General features: G+C 47.3%; 1 protein-coding gene across 3 annotated transcripts in view; it reads left to right on the top strand.

Annotated features, from left to right (window-relative positions):
* Nucleotides 1-1371: 1371 nt before the first annotated feature.
* Nucleotides 1372-22324, top strand: part of Dctd (dCMP deaminase) — a 32069-nt gene continuing 11116 nt past the window's right edge. For 2 of the 3 annotated variants that reach the window (XM_032919289.1, XM_032919287.1), the window contains exons 1-3: nt 1384-1683; nt 2831-2962; nt 3157-3292. In XM_032919289.1, the coding sequence (XP_032775180.1) occupies nt 2837-2962; nt 3157-3292 (262 nt within the window). In that variant the 5' untranslated portion in view covers nt 1384-1683; nt 2831-2836. Of the gene's footprint in view, nt 1684-2830; nt 2963-3156; nt 3293-22324 lie in introns of all 3 variants that reach the window. The other variant, XM_032919288.1, reaches the window with a different exon arrangement.

The raw sequence follows: 22324 nt of genomic DNA, 5'->3' as shown, positions 1-22324 counted from the left end.
TTGAAGGACCAGCAGCAACTGGTGATAAATTAGTTGTAGGTTGGTAAGCAGAGAAATGAATCCAACAGACCCAAGGACTATAGATGAGGGTGACAAAGACCAAGCAGAGGGCGGGGGAGAGAAACTACTTGCTCAGGACATAATGAATTTTAGTGCTGACAAGATAGTCAACTAAAGTGACTAACTTGACATTAAAAATCATCACTTTAATCTATGTGGCTCTTTGAGACCCGAGTTTTATCGAGGCAAAAAAAAAAAAATCTATAGTTAACAATGAAATATTTCCCCCCTTGCTTTCCTGGCATCCACCAAGAGCAGTACATAATTTAATTACAGAATCTACAGGCTGGACCATGGACATGAGGAATGATGTGTCTGCGCTAGTGAGAAATTAGGTAGAACCAACTGTTTATTTTCATCATTCTTCCTCTGTGGGGCTAAATTAATACAGTTAACAAGCTTTTGTTTGGATTAGCAGTTGAGACCGGGGATGTGCAGATTTGAAGTCATGATCATTACAGTAGCTTTTATTTATGGAGCAATGGCATGAAGTCTAGGGGAGTAGCCCGAAGGGTGGATAAAACAAACAGGGACACGTCATTTTGTGCTGAAATTTCCTCCAGATGTAGGGCTCACACATCTGAGCCCAGTAAACGATGTTGAAGGAAATCAGATGTAGTGGGGCATGACCTCTACAAACTTTACCACGGGACTGTCAAGTGAGCAAGTGTCCACCTTGACTGGAAGGAGAAGACTTTGGCTTGCATCTCCGTCTTTCACAGGTTTGGAGAGTTAACTCTAAACCTGGTCAACCAAAAAGCCAACGCAAAGTTTCGAAGTACGGGGCCTCTGGGCACAGCTGCTCCCTCGAACCATTCTAGTATGAAACCAAGAAGCAATCGCTGGCTAAGAGATGGTTAGAAAGACATAGCGTGTAAGGCTTATTATAGAGGCCAGAACCAGGTCCGCGGCAACAGGAATCTTTGGGTCTTTAAGTTTCTGTATTTAAGAAACTCCTTAAGGAAGTTGGTGATCGATTCAGAGGACTAGGAGGGGCGACTAAAACGCCCGAACTCTTAGGCCCGTGGGTGGGTGTGGCCAAGCGCGGTCCCTACCTGAGTGCACAAAAACAAAACAAAACGAAAAACCAGGATAAACCGCACAGGGACCGTAAAAGTCACTGCAACACCGGGCTCCCGCTGCGGGACAGGCGCTGGCTCCCCGCGTGCTGGGCAGACTGCAGATCAACTCTACCCGGGACATCTGTCCCGGGGTAGGGGCCAGCCAGTGGTCGTGATCGCGTGGAGCTGCAAGCCACGCTCTTCCCCGCCCCCCTTCCGCCGCGCGCCAGCCCCGCCTCCCTCCCGACTTCCTTCCCGCGCGCGGCGGCTGTGTAGGGCGGACGGTCTGAGCGTGGCCTGCACCCCAGCGGAGCGGACGGTGGGCGCATCCCCTCGCGGAGGACCCTGCTCCGGTGCTCAGCCTGCACGTGGGCTGCACGGGGCTCGCCGTGGTGGAGGGAGGGAGGGCGCTCTCAGAGTCTCTTCTGGCGCCCACGTGGCGGGGAGGAGAGAGACTTGAGAACCGGGAGCAGAGTTGGGGGAGCATCTGTTTGTTGGTGGTGGATCAGTTTCACCCTGGACTGGTGACGTCCCTGCCTCAGTTTCCTGAAGCTGTCCGTGGGTGGGTACAGAGCCCGGGGGAGCTTTACAAAGCAAGCACCAGGCCGACCTGGGATGGAGAAATGTGTCCTCTCTCCCTGCCCTCCCATCCCCCTCCAAAGCCTTAAAGCAGGCGGGAAGCCAATCAAACTAGTGTGTCTCGGTTGAGCAGGGTTGCAGGAGTGACAGAGTCCTTGGCTAGTTGTGCTTCCTCATACCTGTTCACAATAGGTATTGCCCTGTACAGCAGCATAAGTTTAACGTTTGTAGCCTGAAGGGGAAGTTTGGAAAATCTCCACCTTAACATTTCTCAATGAATGAGGTGACCCTTCCTCCCCTAGTTTATTTTTGAAGATTCTCTTAGCTCAAGTTCTGTGACTGTCCCATCACCTTTGCAGAGACTAAGGGCTGGCCTTGAAGCTCATTTATACAGAACCTGGTTTTAGTATGAGCATTTTCTCTTTCCCCCTGTTTGATTCATCCCCTCAGAGTTGATTCATCGATTTATCTGGAGGAACAAAGGAGGAAGGAAAATGAGAAAAAAAAAAAATCACCTGATTAATTACCAAACTGGCCTGTTTGCCAATGCTATTTGTTTGTTTGTTTATATTTCAGTACACTGGGCTTGGAGGGTGAATTTCCTGAGTTCTCTGAGTTTGTAAAATACGATGCTAATGCCTACTTTAGCTAGAAATGAGCCTTGTATATGTATATATAGAGAGGGGGTGGCGGGGGGGACTTAGTGTCTGGAATCCATTAGATGTTACACATTTTTATTCTCCCTCCCTTCCATGTTTATAAGGAAGGAACTAAAAGATGGGGCACGTTGCAGACAGCAGGCAGTACATGAATTATTTGGAAACTTAACCAGTGCTAAATCTAGACTTTTCAAATAATATATTTGTTAATTTTCTCTTAAGACCAGGATGTTTTCTCTCTCTCTCTCTTTTTTTTTTTTTTTTCTGAGCTGGGGACCGAACCCAGGGCCTTGCGCTTGCTAGGCAAGCGCTCTACCACTGAGCTAAATCCCCAACCCCAGGATGTTTTGTCTTTAAGTTTAAGACTCATGTTTTGTGATTTCTGCTGAGTAAGTCCAGCTGAAGTTGCCGAGTTTAGGGCTGATGCATTTCCTGGAATGCAGATTGACAACTGCTGTTCTCAATGTTTAGTGGCATATGACTTCTACACCCAACATGAGCGACATTTCCTGCAAAAAACGGGATGACTATCTGGAGTGGCCGGAGTATTTCATGGCGGTAGCCTTCTTGTCAGCACAAAGAAGCAAGGACCCAAGTTCCCAGGTAAACCAGCCTTGTAGGAGGATGTTCAGATCCTTGCAGAGATGTACACAAAGAGCAGGTGAGGGAAACTCTCGGAAAACATAAAGTAAATCTGTTGTACCATGTGCAGTGGTCTCTCCCAAGCTTCTGACTCATCTCCTGCGTCCCCAGGGGCACTCGAGCTATTCCTAGTTATAATGTTTGTCTGTTTCTAGGTGGGAGCCTGCATTGTGAATACAGAAAACAAGATCGTTGGGATCGGGTACAATGGGATGCCAAATGGGTGCAGCGATGACCTGTTGCCCTGGAGGAGAACAGCAGAAAACAAGCTGGATACTAAGTACCCTTATGGTAAGGAGCCTTCAGATTCCATCCTGTGTCCTGTGCTAGCCTGTTGAGTGTTTCATTGAAAAAGTTAGTCTTTCAGTGAACGTTGGAAAAGGGGAGATTGTAATGAACTACCCTGTCTTCCTCTACCCCCCTTTGAATAATGTTTTAATTAATTCTTTGATAATTTTAGCTAAGATTTAAATGTTTTCACTTATGGACATGTTTGTGCCTGCATGGGTTTATCTTAGATGCACTATGTAGGTGCAAGAGACTCTAGATGCTACAGGAGAGTGTCGGATCACTTAACTGAAGTTTACAGGCATTTGTGGGCCTGCTGTGGCTGCTGGGAACTAAATCTGGGCCTCTCTCTAGCTCCTCCTGCCCCCATCTCTTCGGTTTCTAGGAGAGCCACTGACGGAGATGTGGTGATTATCATACAGGCTTGCTCTGATTGTCCTGGTCTTTGTTCCCGTGCTGAGTGTGGTGTATTTCACAGTGGCCTGATAGCCTATAGACACCAAGTCGTGCATTGGAGGCCACAGCCCTTTGCTGAGAGAGTAGGGCATGTGTGAGGGGCTCTGTAGGTTGTTTTTGTATTTGGGGAAAGCAGAGTCAGTTTGCCAATATAGTGCTCTGCTGAGACACAGAAGATTCAGCCTCTTGGCCACATGAGGACACGACTCAAGTACATCTCTGGGAACCAGTTACCAGACTGAGCTGGACATCAGGGGGTGGGTGGTACAGATGCTCTGCCTGTTGCTTCAGTCTCTAGTCCCACAGTGGGCTGTGCACAGACACAAAGGTGGAGGTTTATAGATGGAGACTAGCATGTACTATTAAAAAAATCAGTTCACTATAGGCACCAGCCGGGTACCGAGCCCATGATCGAATGTTGTTCCTTGCCGAGGCCTCCCCAGATCTCTGAGTTAGCTCTCTCCTCCCTGGTCAGCTGCTGCCAAACCCATGCTTCTTGTCGTGTTTATTATTTAACCAATTAGGGGAAAATGCCACTACAGAAGACCTTTGACTTGGCTCTTGGACTGTTTACCTTGAGATTAGGAGAGGGTGCTGGATTAGTTACTTTCGCTATGACCAAACTGACAGAAACGACTTCTGGGAGGAAGGATTTATTTGGGCCCTCATTTTCAGAGGCACTTTAGTCCATCTTGGTGGGAATGGTATGATATCGGGGGTGACCCTGCTCTTGGCCTTAGAAGTGAGAAGTAGTTACTGTCTGGTTCACATCCCATGAACAGTTCAACCTTTGTGGAACTTTGGGGAGGTATAACCTTTAAAGGCCCACCCCCAGTGACCCATTTGCTAGTTAGGCCCCATTTTTTTTTTTCCTCTTTTTTTCGAAGCTGGGGACCGAACCCAGGGCCTTGCGCTTGCTAGGCAAGTGCTCTACCACTGAGCTAAATTCCCCTCCACCCCACCCCCGTTTCTTTTCATTTCCTTTTCTGTCTTTCTTTCTGTCATAATCATCATCATTATTACTTTTTTGTTTTGTTTTTCTCTTTCAGTTGTGAGTTCTGGTTTCTTTTTCTTTCTTTTTTTTTTTTTTTAAAAGATTTATTTATTTATTTCATGTATGTGAATACACTGGCTGTCTTCACACACCAGAAGAGGGCATCCAATCCCATTCCAGATGTTTGTGAGCCACCATGTGGTTGCTGGGAATTGAACTCAGGACCTCTGGAAGAGCAGTCAGTGCTCTTAACCGCTGAGCCATCTCTCCAGCCCTTGTTTTGTTTCTCGAGACAGCATTTCCCTGTGACGTTCTGGCTGTTCTGGAACTAGCTCTGTAGACTAAGGTGGCCTCGAACTCAGAGATCTGCCTGCCTCTGCCTCCACCTCTCGAATGCTGGGATTAAAGGTATGAGTCACCATGCCTAGCAAAAAATTGCTCATTTCTTAAAAAAGTTGTCCACTGTTGAAAATAGCTTCACAAGCTGTGGACCCCAGCGTATAAGCCTGTGGGGACATTCTAGATTGGAACTGTGGCAAGCACTTCCTGCACTCTCCTCAGCCCCAATGGGACCCCCTCCAGAGATGATGTGGAAGAGAGGAATCGGCTTTGTTTTGCTCGCTCCTGATCCTCTGCCTACATAGGTAATTCCAGAAGAGTCAAATTGGGCTGCATATGCTGGTTTTTGACTATGTAGTGTTTGTTACACCAGGTATGAACAGATTGTCTCTGTTGGAAGTAAAGTAGATTAAGGTCACCAAAAAAGGGGAAGAATTGTGTCTTCCTGAAATCAAGTTCCAGGTATCACTTCGTTTGTTGAGTCTTCCCTTGTAGGCTTTCCCTCCGTGTAGAGAGAATGTCTTCTGTGTTGTGTGGATGGCATCATCTGTCAGTAATCAATCTGATGGCCTATGGCTTAGGCAGGAAAGAGGAGGTGGGACATCCGGGAGGCATTCTGGATTCTGGACTGGTGCCAGGCATGGGTGAGTCCCTCGGGAAGATGTGACACAGATGCATGGGCTTGAGCACAGGTAACCAGCCACATGGCAGAACCTAGATTGGAATACCTGGATTCTATTTCAAGTTATGATGCAGTCAGAGAAGAGCCTAGGTATATGGCCAAGGTATGTCTAAATATAATTTGAGTCTGAGTCTTATTTCTTTGAACATGGGGCTGGAAGGCAGAACCAGACCAAGCACCTCTGACGCTTCTTGTGAACTATGCCATGTCTGTGTTTAGTCTAATTTAGTATTTTAACTAATGTTCTCTTCTTAAGTAAGCCCTGTAAGTTTCTTTATAAACCACCTAAGGACATCCTGGGTGTTTGAATGGAAAAGGAGAGAGGTTCCCGAGGAGAGAAGGATTTGAGGAGCAGAGACAGCCACAAAGCACTTAGGGTTTTAGGGTCTAAAAAATAGTTCTGTGACTAAGGGGCTTTAGTAGATAGTTCATTTAATTTCACCCCCTGGTAGGAGCGGCAAGAACACAGATAAAATTAGGAGGGTTTAAAACGGTCTTCCAGGGCCTAGCTACAGCTCGAGGTCATGAGTTATGTGAAGGGCTTGCTAGCATATTTTAGAAACCTTGTCATCCTGACTTTGATTCTGTAAGCCTTTGATGGGAAGAAAGAAGGGAAATGATTAGTTGTTTTGAAGCCTATGCAAAAATAATTTTTCACAGCGCGGTTCGATGTCCCATATAAAAACGGTGAAGCAGAAGGGTCGATATGTTAAAGATCTACATTGAAACGTATGACTTACTCCAGTCAATATTTCACTGAGTCGGGACAGTGACGTATGAGTCCTTCCTCCGAGCTCCGGGAAGGAGGGCTTCTTAGAGACATCAGTCTGTTGTACTCAGACTGGTTGCTAAAGATACCAGTGGATAGGGAGTGGTGTGAGGGTCCCAGTGGTCACTGGGCACTTCTGAAAGTGGGACTTGTGCCTTCTTTAGTCATCGAGAGTCCCATCTGGTACCCTAGAAACCAAAGACTGAATTCCATTCTCTCACTCACGCGCGCACACACACGCGCACACACACTATATACCACACACACACACACACACATCACACCACATACATACACATACCACAACACACACATATCCAACACACACACATATATACCACACACACACACCACATACATCACAACCACAACACACATACACACACACACACACACACATAACAGACACACACATCACACCACATACATACACATACCACAACACACACATATCCAACACACACACATACACACATATACACACACACTACACCACAAACATACATACACATGCACACACACACACATCACTCCACACACCACACCACACACATACCACAACACACATATCCATCACACACATACCCAACACACACACCACACATAGTCACATAGACACACACTGTACCACATACATACACATACACATAGATACACACACACAGATACACCACACACACATACACACACACACACACACACACACACACACACACACACACACACACACACACACACACACCCCCCCCCATCACCTGGTGCTCTGTAACCTCCAGAGTGACTGGCTTTGTTCTGAGGCTGTTACCTTTTGTCCAACATGGGGAGAGTGCCTTTCAGAGAGGCTTCCCGGGAGGAATTAAAGCCACACAGGCATTTGGCCAACCTCGCTGATTGTTTTTTATTGAAGAGCTGCTGAGTTTCTGAGCACTGGATGTCCGTCTCCATTATTTCTTATCATCCATCCGATACCTCTAGGTTTTCAGAGCTCTTTGCCCTCGCTTATCAATTATTCATTTTATGTGTAGCTGTGTTAGAATGTAGACAATTTTCTTTCACGAGAAGAAGCTTGTAATTTGATGTACCATAAAAATTGTAGAAGGTATTAAATGGTTTTTAAAAGGCATTTAGCATTACTACCGTCGTAAGACGCGTAAAGATGGGCTTTAAGTCTAAATTATGACGACTGTGTGTACACTGGACATTCATTCTTGCCTTCCCTGGGCTTTTCATGCCACTGAGAGGAGAATGTTCAGATTGCCTGGGATCTAGGAGGAACGCTTGCTGGTGTTAAGGTGTTTTTAAAACCTGTGCCTTAAGATTACAAATTTTTATTTAAAAAAGTAAGGGGTCGCAGCCAACCATTGAGCTGATCATGGGGACCCCAATGGAGTAGTTAGAGAAAGGACTGAAGGAGCTGAAAGGATTTGCAACCCTAAAGGAAGAACAACAATATCAACCAACCAGATCCCCCAGAGCTCCCAGGGACTAAACCATCAACCAAAAAGGGACCCATGGCTCCATCTGCATATGTAGTAGAGGATGGCCTTGTCAGACATCAGTGGGAGGAGAGGCCCTTGGTCCTGTGAAGGCTCGATGCCCCAGTGTAGGGGAATGCCAGGTCAGGGAGGTGAGAGGGAGTGGGTGGGTAGATGGGGGAGCACCCTCATAGAAGCAGGGGGAGATCGCAGGTTTCTGGAGGAGAAACCGGCAAAGGGGGAAAACATTAGAAATGTAAATAAAAAAAATATCCAATAAAAGATAGAAAATTAAAAAAAAAAAATGTAAGGGGCTGGCCATATGGGATAACTCTTTTCCTCCTCACCTACATTATTGGTCCCCGAGCTTCTCCACAAGGAAGGATAGATATATGGATCCCTTAAAGATTTTCCAAGGCTCTGCTCCACTGGTTCTTAACTGCTGAATAAGCGGGTCAGTAAGGACAGATTTCTGTTGTTACCTTGTTGGAGTAAGGGCAGATCAGTGGTGAGGCACACCTTTAGGGTGTCTTTGAGGACGGGTCTTGATGGGACTGGCTGACAGGGTCAGCCGGGCCCGGAACATGGCTGGCACATTCATGGCTGAGGCCCTGTCCTAGAGGAATGAGGAGAAAGCAGACTGAGCCCCAGCGCTTCCCGTTTTGTTCTTGGATCTGCTGTGATGTAAGCGAGAGGTTCGAGCCGCCACTCGCAGGAGCTGGTCCTGCTCCTGTGCCTCTCTCAGCGTGGTGGAGCCTTCTTCTCATAAGTGACTCAGCCAGGCATTTTTGTCAAGACGATGGGGAAAGTATCCTGGACAGAGACCCTCACGGAATTGGGAAAGCTTCAGGCCTTAAGGACATCAAAGTCCTGCGTGTCATTGCATGACATCAGTGCTTATGTTAATGGCTCTTGTTTTTGTTTCTCAAGACAGGGTTTTTCTATGTAGCTCTGGCTGTCCTGGAACTCTGTAGACCATGCTGGCCTGGAGCTCACAGAGATCTGCCAACTCTGCCTTGCAAGTGCTGGGACTAAAGGCGTGTGACAGTGCTGCCTGCCTTACGTTAATTTCTTATTTATCCAATGGCATCTGTATGTGCCTGGGAAGAGTTCTTGGACCATCCTAGGTCCTTGCTAGGTCCTCCTTAGTACCCTAGTCTATCCCTTTCAAAGTAACTTCTGTTTGTTACATCTGTACGTTGGCATCTAATTCCTATACAGGGTCTCTTTTGTTGTTGTTGTTGTTGTTGTTGTTGTTGTTTTTAAATCTCTCTGTCTGTACCTACCTATCTACCTATCAATCGTATATTTAATGGAGTATCTTTTATTTGATCTTGGACAATTTCATACATGTAAACAATGTGTCTTGATCGAATGCACCTTGACTCCTCCCACACACACCCCTTCCTCTGTCTTTTACGTTTAACCCACTGAGTGCAGCTAGTGCTGCCAGTTGGAATGCTGTGCTGCTTTCGCTGGTTTGATCCCGGGCAGGTGATCAGTCACGGCTGGTGTGGGTTCATGAGCACCACAGTCATGTCGCGTCTAGAAGACAACATTCACAGCACACCTCCCCGTCTTCTACTTCTTACATTCCTCTGCCTCCTCTTCTGAGACATTTTCTCGGAGGGGACAAGTATTGATGTAGGTGCTCCACTTAGGGCTGAGCACCCAGTAGTCACTTACTGTCAGTTCTTCGATTTGGCTGTGAGTCTCTGCAGTAAGTTCTGGCTACGGCAGAGAGAGGTTTAAGTCATACAAAGTGGCTTTCAGGGTTTTTGTTTTGTTTTGTTTTGTTTTAAGATTTATTTCATGTATGTGAGTACACTGTCGCTGTCTTCAGACACACCAGAGGAGGACATCGGGTCTCCATTATAGATGGTTGTGAGCCACCATGTGGTTGCTGGGAATCGAACTCAGGACCTTTGGAAGAGCAGTCAGTGCTCTTCACTGCTGAGCCATCTTTCTAGCCGGTGGCTTTCAGTTTTACACTTGGCCAGCCACCATTATGAACAAAGAACTGCCCTGTGGGCCAGCTTGTCAAGAAGGAAGGAGATAGAGAGATTTGGGGAATGGTTATCGCAGGGGAGGATCCCACCCAGCTAAGTTTATTGTCTGTTTTTAAAGACAGGCAGATTCCTGAGTTCAAGGTCAGCCTGGGACAGAGCGAGTTTAGGTTCAGGCCCAGTCATGGTAAGGAATGGTAGTCTGGATAGGATCCCGCCCAGCTAAACTTACTCTCTGTGCTTACAAAGGCAGACAGATCTCTGAATGCAATGTTAAGAAAGAAAAGGATGTATCTGCTGTCCTTTTCTAAATTTCAGGGAGGCCGGGGTCAGGGGAAGCTGACTCAAGGGATAATCAAAAGGCCAAGTGGGGTAATGACTGAACTGATATGTAAATGAGATGAGCTATCCAGAGAGTTTATAGAATTATTTTTTCTAGCAAGAGAGACCTGTCTCAAGCAGAGGGCTGCTGTCTGGAACTCTGTCTTGAGCAGAACACAGAACATCAGGGTTAGCTTGAGCCCACGATTGACTTCAAGCTGTCTTTTCGCTGTTCTCAAATACCCCTTCTCTCGAAAAACCCTCTCCAAGTCAAGGGTAGTCCTTGGCAGGTCCTTCATAGAACCTTTTGGCACTATGAAAGCTAGTTAGTGGGGAGGAAGATTTTAGGTCAGCTGCAGTTTGATTTCTCTGTAACCAAAGCGTCTTGTGTCAGCAATAGGGTTTTTATCGTCTAATTCTGGTAGACACCTAAGAGCAGTGGCAATAGGTACAGTTACTTCTTGAAGATCAAGTACCTGGGGGTGGTGGCTGGCCTAGTGTAAAACTGAAAGCCACTCGCATATGACTTAGGTTTACATTTCTTCGAAGGAGTGTGGTAGATGGCTTGTCTATTCTAGAATTCATGACTTGACAGCCTAATTCCAAAGTGATGGTATTTGGAGGTAGAACTCTTGGGAGGTGATTAAACCTTGAAGGTTGAGCTCTCATAACTGTCACCAAGGGCAATTGTACCCTTATGAAGGGACCCCAGAGAGGTCTTGTGTGCTGACTGGTCGTGTGTATCAACTTGACACAAGCTAGAGTCATCCGAGAGGAAGAAGCCTCAGTTGAGGTAGTTCCTCCATAAGATCTAGATGGAGGGCATTTTCTCAATTAGTTATCAATGAGAGAGGGCCCAGCTCATGGTTGGTGGTGCCATCCCTGGGCTGGTGGTCCTGGGTTCTATAAGAAAGCAGACTGAGCAGGCCAGGGGAAGCAAGAGAGTAAGAGCATCCCTATAACCTCTGCATCAGCTCCTGCCTCCAGGTTCTTGCCCAGTTTGAGTTCCTGCCCTGACTTCCTTTGGTGATGAACAGCAATGTGGAAGTGTAAGCTGAGTAAATCCTTTCCTTGCCAACCTGCTTTTTGATCAAAAAAATGGTGCTTTGTCGTAACCCTAACTAAGACACCATTGCTTTCCACCATTTAAGAAGACAGTAGTTTTCAAACCTGGACTAGGGCCCTCCCTGGAAGTCAGTCTGTTGTTGATCTTGGACTTCTCGTCATCAGAACAATAAATATAAAATATGGTATTTTATAATAGCGGCAGCCCAATAGCAGCAGTGACTAAGCCAGGGAGCCTGAAAACCATGTAAATCTGAGTTTACATGATTTATTAATTAATATTGAACTGAATTCTTCTTTATTCATTCTGTAAGCTTGAAGTCATTAGCCTTGATTGACAGTTTGTGGGGAGAAGGGAAACTCAGAATGCTTGTAGTGGAATAGAATGGCAGCCTTTCCTGGGCTCTCTCTCTAGAGAAAAAGAGAGAGACAGTTCTTAAAGGTTGTTTTTGTTCTCCCAGCCTAGGATCAAAACTTTATGAAACTGTTTGATTATAATGAAATTTTAATATGGAAAATGAAAATCCCCCTGCTGAAGAAACAATTCTTCAGTTCCTTCTCCCCTCCCCCAGCCCCCCCAAATCCAGAAGCTCCTGTGATGTCTCCTGTCAGTGGCAGGGAGAAGGCGGGGTTGTTCAAGTGGGCACTTTCCGGAGGGACAACAGTTAAACCAGGAAGCAACGAATTTATCTAATTGGCCACATAAAAAGACTTGGGAAGACTTATTTTTTTATGAGGAAGAGGTGGGTTGCTAAACTCACGATAAAGTATTTAGCTGACGTTTTTTAGTTTCTCTCTGTGAAATCCATTTCAGTGAAGAAGCACATTTCATCAAACTACAATTTTACAAGATGGAGGTTAAAATGCTCTGGGTAATTCAGATGCCGCTTGTTCCTTGGCTTTTTTTAAGAACGTTTGGATGATACATACAGTTTACAGACTGCATGGCTGTAGCAGAATCAAGTTCTTTCCTTGTTTAAGCTTCAGGGAATTTTATGCAGTAGTTTTTATACTCCTAGAAGCCCCACATGTGCAGCCTCACTGTTTGTCATGGGTAAAGGACTTGGTGTGTGAGCACCCTCTTAGCTCCACTTTCTTCTATCCCACATCAGGCAGGAAACAGGATTGCCGAGCTGACCATAGGATGCATTGCCCTATTAGGGACCCTAGTTCTGATGTCCCTAGGGCACCTTGCACCTTTACTCTGACTGCATTTGGTGGGAGTGGAATTGTGGACTCCTACCAGATCAGTTCCTTTTTCCACAGGAACACTTTAAAAAGAACGTGGTGTGGCTAAGGCTCGAGGTGGTCATAGCAGGCGAGAGTGCTTGCTACACAAGCATGAGGCTCTGGGTTCAAATGCCAGGTACCCACAGAACAGAAGCAGGGTGTAGCTTTGTACCCGGTAGCCCCAGTCCTGTTGAGGGCTGACGACAGGAGGATTATGGGGTGTGTTAGCCACCAACCTAGCTTACGCATGCACACCCACAAAGATGTGCACAGGGGAAACGAGCGGTGCCAAGGACACATTGAAAAACCAGGAATTAATTAAGGTGACAGAGCCACGTGGCAATTTCCACCACTTTTGCCAGCGTGTTGCAAAGCATCTTTAAATTCCGTATTTAAATTTAATCCTCATTCTTTTCTTACTTAGCATATTGTTAAGTGTGCAGAGATGTCATTTTAGTGACGACGAGCCGTTTGCCTTACCCCCTTGAACACTGACATTTTCCTGACTGCCATGCTTGTGATGTATTTCTTTGGCATCCAAAAGGTTAGTCTTGAGAAACTAATTTATCAAGAAGTTAGGAGACTGATCCTTCTTAAGCTTCGACTTCCTTGCCACTTGTAAAAGCGTCTTAGTAATTAAGATCGAATTTGTTCTTAAGACGGCGATGGAAGCTGAATGCCCTCTGGTTTGGTTAGGCAGATCTGTGGATTTGATGATTTGCTGTTTCTCTTCATGCAGAATTTAATTTTCGTGTGTAGCTCCCTGCCATTTGCTCCCTGCCTGGCTGACCCAGAGTTGCAGCTTGACACCAGGCCTAATTGGGGACTTGTGCAGATAACTAATATAGCCAATGGAAACCCTTTGAGCCCTTGCGAAGGAAGGAAATCAGGTTGATTATTTTTATGATCATTTTGGTGTGGGAAATCAGGTATATTGGAGTTTTTTGCTAGTCACCTGTGTTACCCAGTTTAATTGTGTGTAAGCTGTCTTCGGGAAAAGTTTTATTGATATGTATCATTTCAATCAAATCAAGTCTGTTAATTTTATTCAAGGTGTCAGCGATCATTTCATTGTAAATATCTAGAAAAGACGGACAGTAACAAAGTAATCCCTGTCCTTAAAGGGCAGATGTAGAAGAAGCTAAAGTGATGTCTGTGGTGATTAAACTTTGCCATTACCACTCCCTTAGGTCCACAAATCACAGAGATCCTGAAGCCCACTCACCTCAGAGAAGCAGGAAATAGTAGTGGTCCTCTAGCTCCTGATCAGAAGAGTGTTAAAGTGGAGCTTTGTACCCTACCTCCAAATCAGAGGTTGGCAGAAAAGTTAGTATTTTCAAGAGAGTTGGTTAACTACTTAACATTCATGCAGCTGTTAAACCAGTGGGTATAACTTGCCAGGTTAGCTGTTGTTACAGCCCAGGGGGTTTATAGCTGGGGGAGGCTGTTGATGACCTGACAACCCCCATCTCCAGTGGCCTTAAAAGCACCTTCCGGGATTATAAAAACTAACCAAAGGAAGTTCCTACTTGGTTTCTCCATGTCCTGTGACAGAGTGTGGTGGCTTCAGCAGTTTCATTACCACCAAGTTCTGAGAACCTGAGCGAACCAAGTTCTCTCACCAAGAGCGAGAACCTGTGTTATTTCCAGGGTGTAGGAGACTGGTGGGATGAAGGAAATGTCCTAAACTGCCCTGGGCTTTTTTAAAAATAATCTATGGTGTCTGGAGGAAGAATTGTTCCTTCCCCTCTCCTGAATAGGGTAACAGTTCAATTCAAATATCTCTCTCTCTCTCTCTCTCTCTCTCTCTCTCTCTCTCTCTCTCTCTCTCTCTCTGTGTGTGTGTGTGTGTGTGTGTGTGTGTGTGTGTGCGTGTCTTATAGTAGGTTTCCATATGGCTTTTCAAACATATTTTGGTGTTAACCCTTCCCCCACTGCCTCCTCTGCCCTCCCTCTCTCCCTCCCCTATTCTTCTCTTTTCCCCTTCATACCACCTGTGTTCTATCCTCTCCTTGACACCCCTCCCTCAGTAACCCCTTTATAGTGTCCCAGCTTCTCCAAGTATTCTCCACATTAAAAAGGACATGTGGCATTTGTGTCCTGGTTCTGGATTACCTCATTCAGTGTACTTTTTTTCCAGTTCCGTCATAAATAGATATTTTTTTAATGTATTTATTATCTATGAGTACACTGATGCTGTCTTCATGCACACCAGAAGAGGGCATCAGATCCCATTACAGGTGGTTGTGAGCCACTACGTGGTTGCTGGGAATTGAACTCAGGACCTCTGGAAGAGCAGTCAGTGCTCTTAACCACTGAGCCATCTCTCCAGCCCATAAATAGATATTTCTGATGTGTTGGGCTTATAGCTTGCTCAGCCTGCTCTCTTATAGAATCCAGGACCACCAGCCCAGGGATGGCACCACCCACACTGGGCTGGGCCCTCCCCCATCAATCACTAATTAAGAAAATGCCCTACAGGCGTGCCTACAGCCTCATCTTATATCAAGTTGACATAAAACCAGTCAGCATACAGCACAGATTCTCAGAATAGGGAGGGATGCCTGGTTCTTGGAGGGTTTGGTGTTTATATTGCCCTGTTCTCTTACCGGGCGGATGGGGTTGTGCATGTCTGTAATATCGGCTCAGTAAACCCAGTGCACTGAAAACAGCCAGGAGCACATTCTCCTGAAAAGGCCCTGGGCCAGCCATCGGGGGCCTTGGGGACGACCTCTTCTGCTTTGTTTCTTCTCAGTGATTGTGGGGTGTTTAGAAACAGCACTTGGCATGTACTTCTTAGTGTCTGTCTGTCTGTCTGTCTGTCTGTCTGCCTGTCTGCTTAACACGGGTGTGCTGCCTCTCTGTGCACTGATTGTTTTTGTGGAGCAGTGCTCTTTCAGAGAACAGAGAACAAATTGGGGAGTGGTTCCCTTCTCCGCCTCCAGGAAAGCACTTGCTATGGGATGCTGGGATTGAGAGGTCTGCATGCCTGCATCTGGGATTTCGAATTTTATTGGCACTGTTTATATGGATTCTGGGGTTGAACTCAGGCTGACAGGTTTGCGTGGCGGGTGCTTTTATCTGCTGAGACACCTCACCTTCCTGACCTCCCAGTCTCTTTAGGAAACATTGCTGAAGACCCTACCAGTTCTGTAACTTCAAGGGAAAAATATGGACGGGGTAACCTATTGTATGTGATTAGCACTGCTGTGTTTACTGGGTTCTGAAGGCTTTCTCAAGCAAGGCTGCAAGCTATGACAGGGTGTTTGGGAGTGACGGGAGCCATCAAATGACCTAAGGATGGATTAGTGGGTGGCAGCAGCCTGCCTCCCTTCCTCCCTCCTTCCCTCTTCCTCCCTCTCCTAACGCTGTAGTTCTGAGTCTGTTACTGCAATGCTGGAGATCGAACCCAGGGCCTCGTGTGCATTGTAGGTAAGTTCTCTCTGCCCCATCTCCAGCTCCATAGTTCTGAGGTACAAAGTAAGAGAAGGATTGGGAGACAGCGGAGAGAGGAAAACATTTGTATAAAAGTGAGAGGATGCATTTGTCTATTGGAGACCTGCTTAAAATTCTGTGAAGAGAGGTTGGTCCTTGAAGACCTTTTGTGAATCCAGCATCGATGCCTCGTTGGAACAGATGCCTGCTGGGCATTGGCAGACATCACCGCCAACAGTGAATGCTGACTGTTGGTGAGAGAGCAGAGGCTAGCCCACCGCCACCCTGCCGTGTGAAGGGCCGGTGCCAGCCACTTAACAGAGGTGCACGTTTCATTTCATCTCTGCGCCTCTTTCCAGTGATAGATGCCACAGTAAATTTAAAATATTGAGTACGATAACTGAGTATGAATTTTTAAATTCCGCAATTAAAACGCGTTGTTGGAACGCCATTAATTCTGAGTTTAGGTGAGCAGAGGGAAGCAGAACTCTGCCGGTTCTCCCTCTGCGGGTAAGTTATCTCTTCTCAGGAATGAAGTAAATACAAACGGAGTCACCTAATCTTCAGCCAGCTCGGGTTTGTCGGCTAACGACGAGGTGGTCCCTCTGACGAGGTGGTCCCTCTCACGGCATGTCGATTCCCTTTTAGAACTATTTTATCCGTCATTGGCTTCCTGCAGAGTACTTTTCCCTGTGTGCTTGTTTACGCACGTATTCCGGGGACCCTCTCCAGATACTAAATCTGGATCTCCCAGAGTACAGATCTGTCATATGTATCCTGTTGTTTAGAATTTAGCTGTTTGTTAGAGCAGCCCAGAGAGGCTGAACCGGATTTTACGTGTGTGGAGTAGGGCTTTGGGGACAAGAGTGACCACAGAGCCCAGCTGGGAGGCAGTTGAAGGAGGGGGCAGCTTGGAGGTGCCAGGTGCTGGGGCAGGAGGTGCAGGTGACTGCACAATATGGCCACTTTGGAGATGGCACCAGCGCCAAGCAGATGGGTCGATGAGGAGCTGGAGAGGGAGACTCACTCCTCCCAGGTCCAAGCTGTAGCCTACTGGAGTGGAGCCCACAGGAGGAGGAGCACGGTCTGGGGGAGATGAGGAAAGGCTGAGCTGTGCGAGCCCCCAGCAACGCTGTGTGCACACTGAGGATGGCGTGGTGATGCCCTCGCCTAGGGTTGGGCTTTTGCACATCTCCATGGGTGTGGTGAGAAGAGGGTGTCTGTACAGAGACTGCCCCATGAGAACTCCAGCACTTGGAGGTAGGGTACACTTGAGGATCAGCCTGCGCCAGAGTGTGACTTCAGGGAGCGCGGCAGAGCTCTGTTAAGAGAAAGCGGGCGTCTCCCACCATGTCCAGGTCTGCCCGGAACTCTGTAGATTAAGTGTGTGTGGGTTTATCAAGGTTGCCAACAGCGCTTTGATCAGTGGTAGGCTTCAGAGCCAGATTGGAGCAGGTCGAAGGAAGGGCGGCAGGTGAGGAAGAGGGGTGTTCTGACATAAGTGGTCCTGAGCACAGCAGTAGGACAGTGTGGGGCTGAGACAGGGCTGGGCAGTTAGTGAGGTGAGGAGATTTTATTTTAGTTTTTTTTTTTTTTTTAAGTCATGCATTTTTTTGGTTAAAATCATTCAGTGGATCGAAAGAAACCAAGAAAAGGGGAAAGAGGTGAAGCGTTTCGGGACAGGGGTGGGGATGGCTTCCCAAGTTAATTGTTTAGCGAGAGGAAGAAGGGAGCATCTAAGGCAGAAAGGGGCCAGGTGACAGTGGCCACAGAAGTTTCTGCAGCTGCCCTGGGGTGGGAATTCCAGCTGGGACAGGAACCATCTGGAGGGGCAGGCGGAGGTGCTTTTACCTGGGAGGATCTGCTGAAGGACTGCCCTGGGAATGTAGGGCAGTGTCAGCAGCTGCCTGCATTAACAGACTCCCGAGTTGGGTCAGTTCCGTCCCACTCTTCTCCCACGCTGAGGCAGGATCAGCGCGTTGCCTGGAGCAGGCCTTGTGGAGCTGGAGTTAATGAGCCCCAAAGCTTGGATCCTGACTCTCGGTCCGGTGCTCAGTGCACCCCCAGCTTCCCCTTTAAAAGCTGGGAACCCAAGAGGGAAGTTTGGAAGCTTTTGTTGTCTGTATTTGCATGACAGCCTGTCAGAGGGTGACGGTGACGGCACTGTCCCTCCTGGTACCTTTTCAGTACCTTCTAGGCATTGCACGGGTATTGCTTGTGAACAGTAGGAAGGGAGCTGGCCTGGCTTAGCCATGGATGAAATGCAGCCATTTCTACAGCCTCCGCCTTCTGACCTGATTGTGTGCCCTTAGCACATAGGGAAGCAATGTAATTAGAGTTCTGGGGGCTTTATTATCAATAATGGAAACACCACAGTCAGAAATGTCTTTAGCCCTAAGCACTACCATTGGGGCTAAGTGGCTCCCCTGGGTGCCCTGAGTTGTTACCAGCAGCTCTGTTGAGAGGCAGGAGAAGGGGGCAGAGAATGGAGCAGGAACAGAGCAGTGGAGAGGGAAAAAGGAATGTGGATTCCTGTGGTTCGTCTGAAGTGTACCACACAGGGCCACCCAGTTACTCCTGTACATACACACACACACACACACACACACACACACACACACACACACACACTATATACATACACACACCTACACACAGGACACACACACACACACTATATACATACACACACCTACACACAGGACACACATACACACACGCACACCATATACACACATACACACAGGACACACACACACACACACACACACACACACACACACACATACACACACCATATACACACATACACACACACACACACACACACACACACACACACCATATACACACACCATATACACACATACACACAGGGACACACACACACACACACACACACACACCATATACACACACCATATACACACACACACCCAGGACACACACACACACACACACACATACACACACACCATATACACACACCATATACACACATACACACAGGACACACACACACACACATACACACACCATATACACACACCATATACACACAGGACACATATACATACACCATATACACACACATACCACATACTCACACATGGCGTCTGAAGTGAACCACACAGGGCCACCCAGTTATTCCTGTACGTGCACACACACACACACACACACACACACACACACACACACCATACACACACACACACACACACACACACACACACACACACACACACACACACACACACACACACACACACACACACACACACACACAGAGGAAGCATTAATCTTAGTTACCAGGTAGATCTTGTGCTCTGTGCCCTTACAGGGCAGAGTCTCAGGACAGAGGAGGGTATTTTTCTCCATCTCCCTGGTCAGGAGGCTGAAGCTCATACTGAAGTCCATCAGAGTCCTGAACTGACGAGTGGCGGGTGATGACGAGCGAAGTGGGCACCGTAAGGAGGAGAGGCAGAGCCGGCAGCAGCTCTGAGACCTGGGGTGTGGTGTCCCGAGAGTGGCTCCAGCCTGTGGGCTTGAGCCAGTCGTTCATGGATGTTAGAGAAGTGCGTGCTCGGAGCCTGGGCGCCTTGGCTGCTTTGAGTAGCTTGTGCCTTCTCTTCTGAACCCGGACCCCTTTCAGTTGTCATTTCTAGCAGGGACCTTGATTTTTCAGGCCTGAGGCTTGGCTCTTTTGAGTTGTCTTCCTTGCATGTTTTCGTTTTTACGTACGCTGCTGCGTCTCAAGCAGAATTGTGTGTCCATGATGCAGAAGGCAGTGAGATTGAATTGCTGATCGCCTGAGGAAAAAGGTCACTGGTTAAATGGGAGGCTGGGCATTAGCGTGCACACATAGTCCATTGGTTGGCTGGGCAAAAGTGCTATGCTCAGGAAGCCCCTGATGGCCATCTCCTAGGAGTCCTAATCATGGGACCTCCTAGGGTTGAAACTACCTTTATCTGGAAAGTCCCAACTAGTGCTAACACACTTCATTCGCTTGATTCTTTTCACTGCATGTCTTTTCCCTCCACACTCCTCAGCTAACTGCACAGAGAAAGGCAGAATATTATTCTGAGAGGCTAGGGGCTTCACCTTCCTGTAGTCAAACCCCACGGTTGAGTAGTCTCAGTTCAAAAAGGCATTTATAATCCAGATATGCAGAAACAACATAACTTACAGATCCAGTTTCCCATCTGCCTGTGCACAGTGCATGTAACCCCGTGTTCTGCATTTTCTCAACACCACACATATGTAGTCCTTTTCCTGAAGGACTTCTAGTGTTTGCTCCACTCTCTGGTGGGTTCCGAGCTCTTGGGGACAGGTCTCACTTATTCTGTAAGTCGTGGCATCCGGTTCAGACCTGATTGGATTAGACAGCTTTTGCAAGCTAGAGTTACAGGGGGAAGCTGAGAGTTTTAACGTTTCCTTTCTGAGCCAGGTGTGGTGGGCCACGCCTTTAATCCCAGCTTGAGGAGGCTAACAGGAAAAACCAAAAAGTTTCTCATCTGCTATAGCCCAGTACCCAGGGATTATGTCTCACAAGCCCTGACTGAAGGGACTAAGGCAGAAAGGAAAAGGGCTGGGAGAGCGGCTGCAAAGGGAAGAGGAGTGTGAGGTGGGCCCCACAGCAAGGCCTGCTGGGTGGAATTGACTCTTAGCTCCCTATTTATTTCTCTCCTATTCTTCAGACCCTTGGAAAACCCTACTGATTAAGCAGCCTGCTTCTTTACAGTTATAAAACCTTGCTATAGGAGAAGGCCAGGTACAGGTGTGTGGAGGGCCCCTGCAAGGCAAGAAAGGGATCCCACCGAGGTAAAAATGAATTTAGATCAGCAGGACTTAGCTGGTGCTGGGTCAGAAACTTCTGGAATCTGACACCAGGCGGTTCATTGCAAGCTTATTGAAGTCAGTACCGTTTGTGAGAAAAGTCTCTGGTGTAGTGCTGTCCCCACTGCCAAGGAGAATTAGAGTGTGACTGTACCCAAACTCATTTGCAAAATAGATGTGACTTGGAAGGCAGGTTCTCTAGTTAAACACCTAGAATCTAGTGTAGTCTCTGAGACCGCAGAGATCTGAAGGCTGTCACGTGCATGTGACATCTCCCCTGTTGACTGAGCAACAGAAGCAAAGCTAAAAACAAAGGTCTAGAGACTGGGAGTCTGGGGTAAGCATTCTGGGGATTTGGGTGAAGTCTCGCTGGGCAGATAGCAAAGGTCACTAGGTCATGAATAACAACCACTCCCAGGCTTTTGGGTGGACAGAGGCATCCATCTCTTCTTTGAGGAGACAGCCCTGCAGTGATTAATATTCCTGCTGATGTCAGGGCACTCTAGTGGCATTGTTTGAGAGAATGTCCTAGAAATGTTGGTTTATGATTTGAGGCTATAAAAAGTGGGCCTCTGTAGGGCGGTGTCTTGGGTAGTGGTGGGTTCCGAGGTGAGGCTGTTGTTAATTATCAACTTGGAGGACAAGGACTTGAAAGGCTGGCAGTGGGGGTTGGGGATTTAGCTCAGTGGTAGAGCACTTGCCTAGCAAGCGCAAGGCCCTGGGTTCTTTCCCCAGCTCTGAAAAAAAGAAAAAAAAAAAAAGAAAGGCTGGCAGTGACATATGAGGCCTTGTCAGGGTATCTTTCAATAATTAAGAAATGGGTAGTTGAAACTCCATTTTCGTTCTAGACACCCAAAGCAGCTCCTCACATGTGTCTCTCAGAGGTGCGTGCCTCTCCTCTTGCTGGTGGTTCCCGTCAGGCATCTGGACATTGCTGGGAGAAGTGGAGTCGACTGTGCTCCCGTTGATGTGCCCAGACTTAGTGACTCTGACACCTGGTTATGCTACCCCAGGAGCAAACTCACTTAGGCTCTGGTTTGGAGAATAATCACGAAAAGCGCTGTTTTCAGAGCAGGCGGGACAGCTGGTTAGTATAAATTGAAAGAACCTAGCTCGAGTCTCAGGATGATGCGCCCAGGAAACACTGATCCCGGACGAGCCCCCAAATGAAAGAACCTCGAAGAGAGACCCTTTCTAAAGTCTTGGGAAATCGCAGACCCCAGACACAGAGAGACCATTTTGGATGTAATAAGCAAAGGCGAGGTTTATTACGGAGATCTATTACGGGGATCTCCGGGTCGACACGTATCCTGCGCAGGAGACAGAGGTGTCGACCCCGAAGCTCAAAAGTCAGGGGTTTATATAGGGAAGGCTAGGGGGTTTGGCGCGGTTACACACAATTGGCTAATTTCTGGCATGGCTATAAG

This window comes from Rattus rattus, chromosome 13 (assembly GCF_011064425.1).
Source record: "Rattus rattus isolate New Zealand chromosome 13, Rrattus_CSIRO_v1, whole genome shotgun sequence".
NCBI lineage: Eukaryota > Metazoa > Chordata > Mammalia > Rodentia > Muridae > Rattus > Rattus rattus.
The sequence above is the reverse complement of the archived record's forward strand: the minus strand, read 5'-3'. Positions and strand labels throughout refer to the sequence as shown.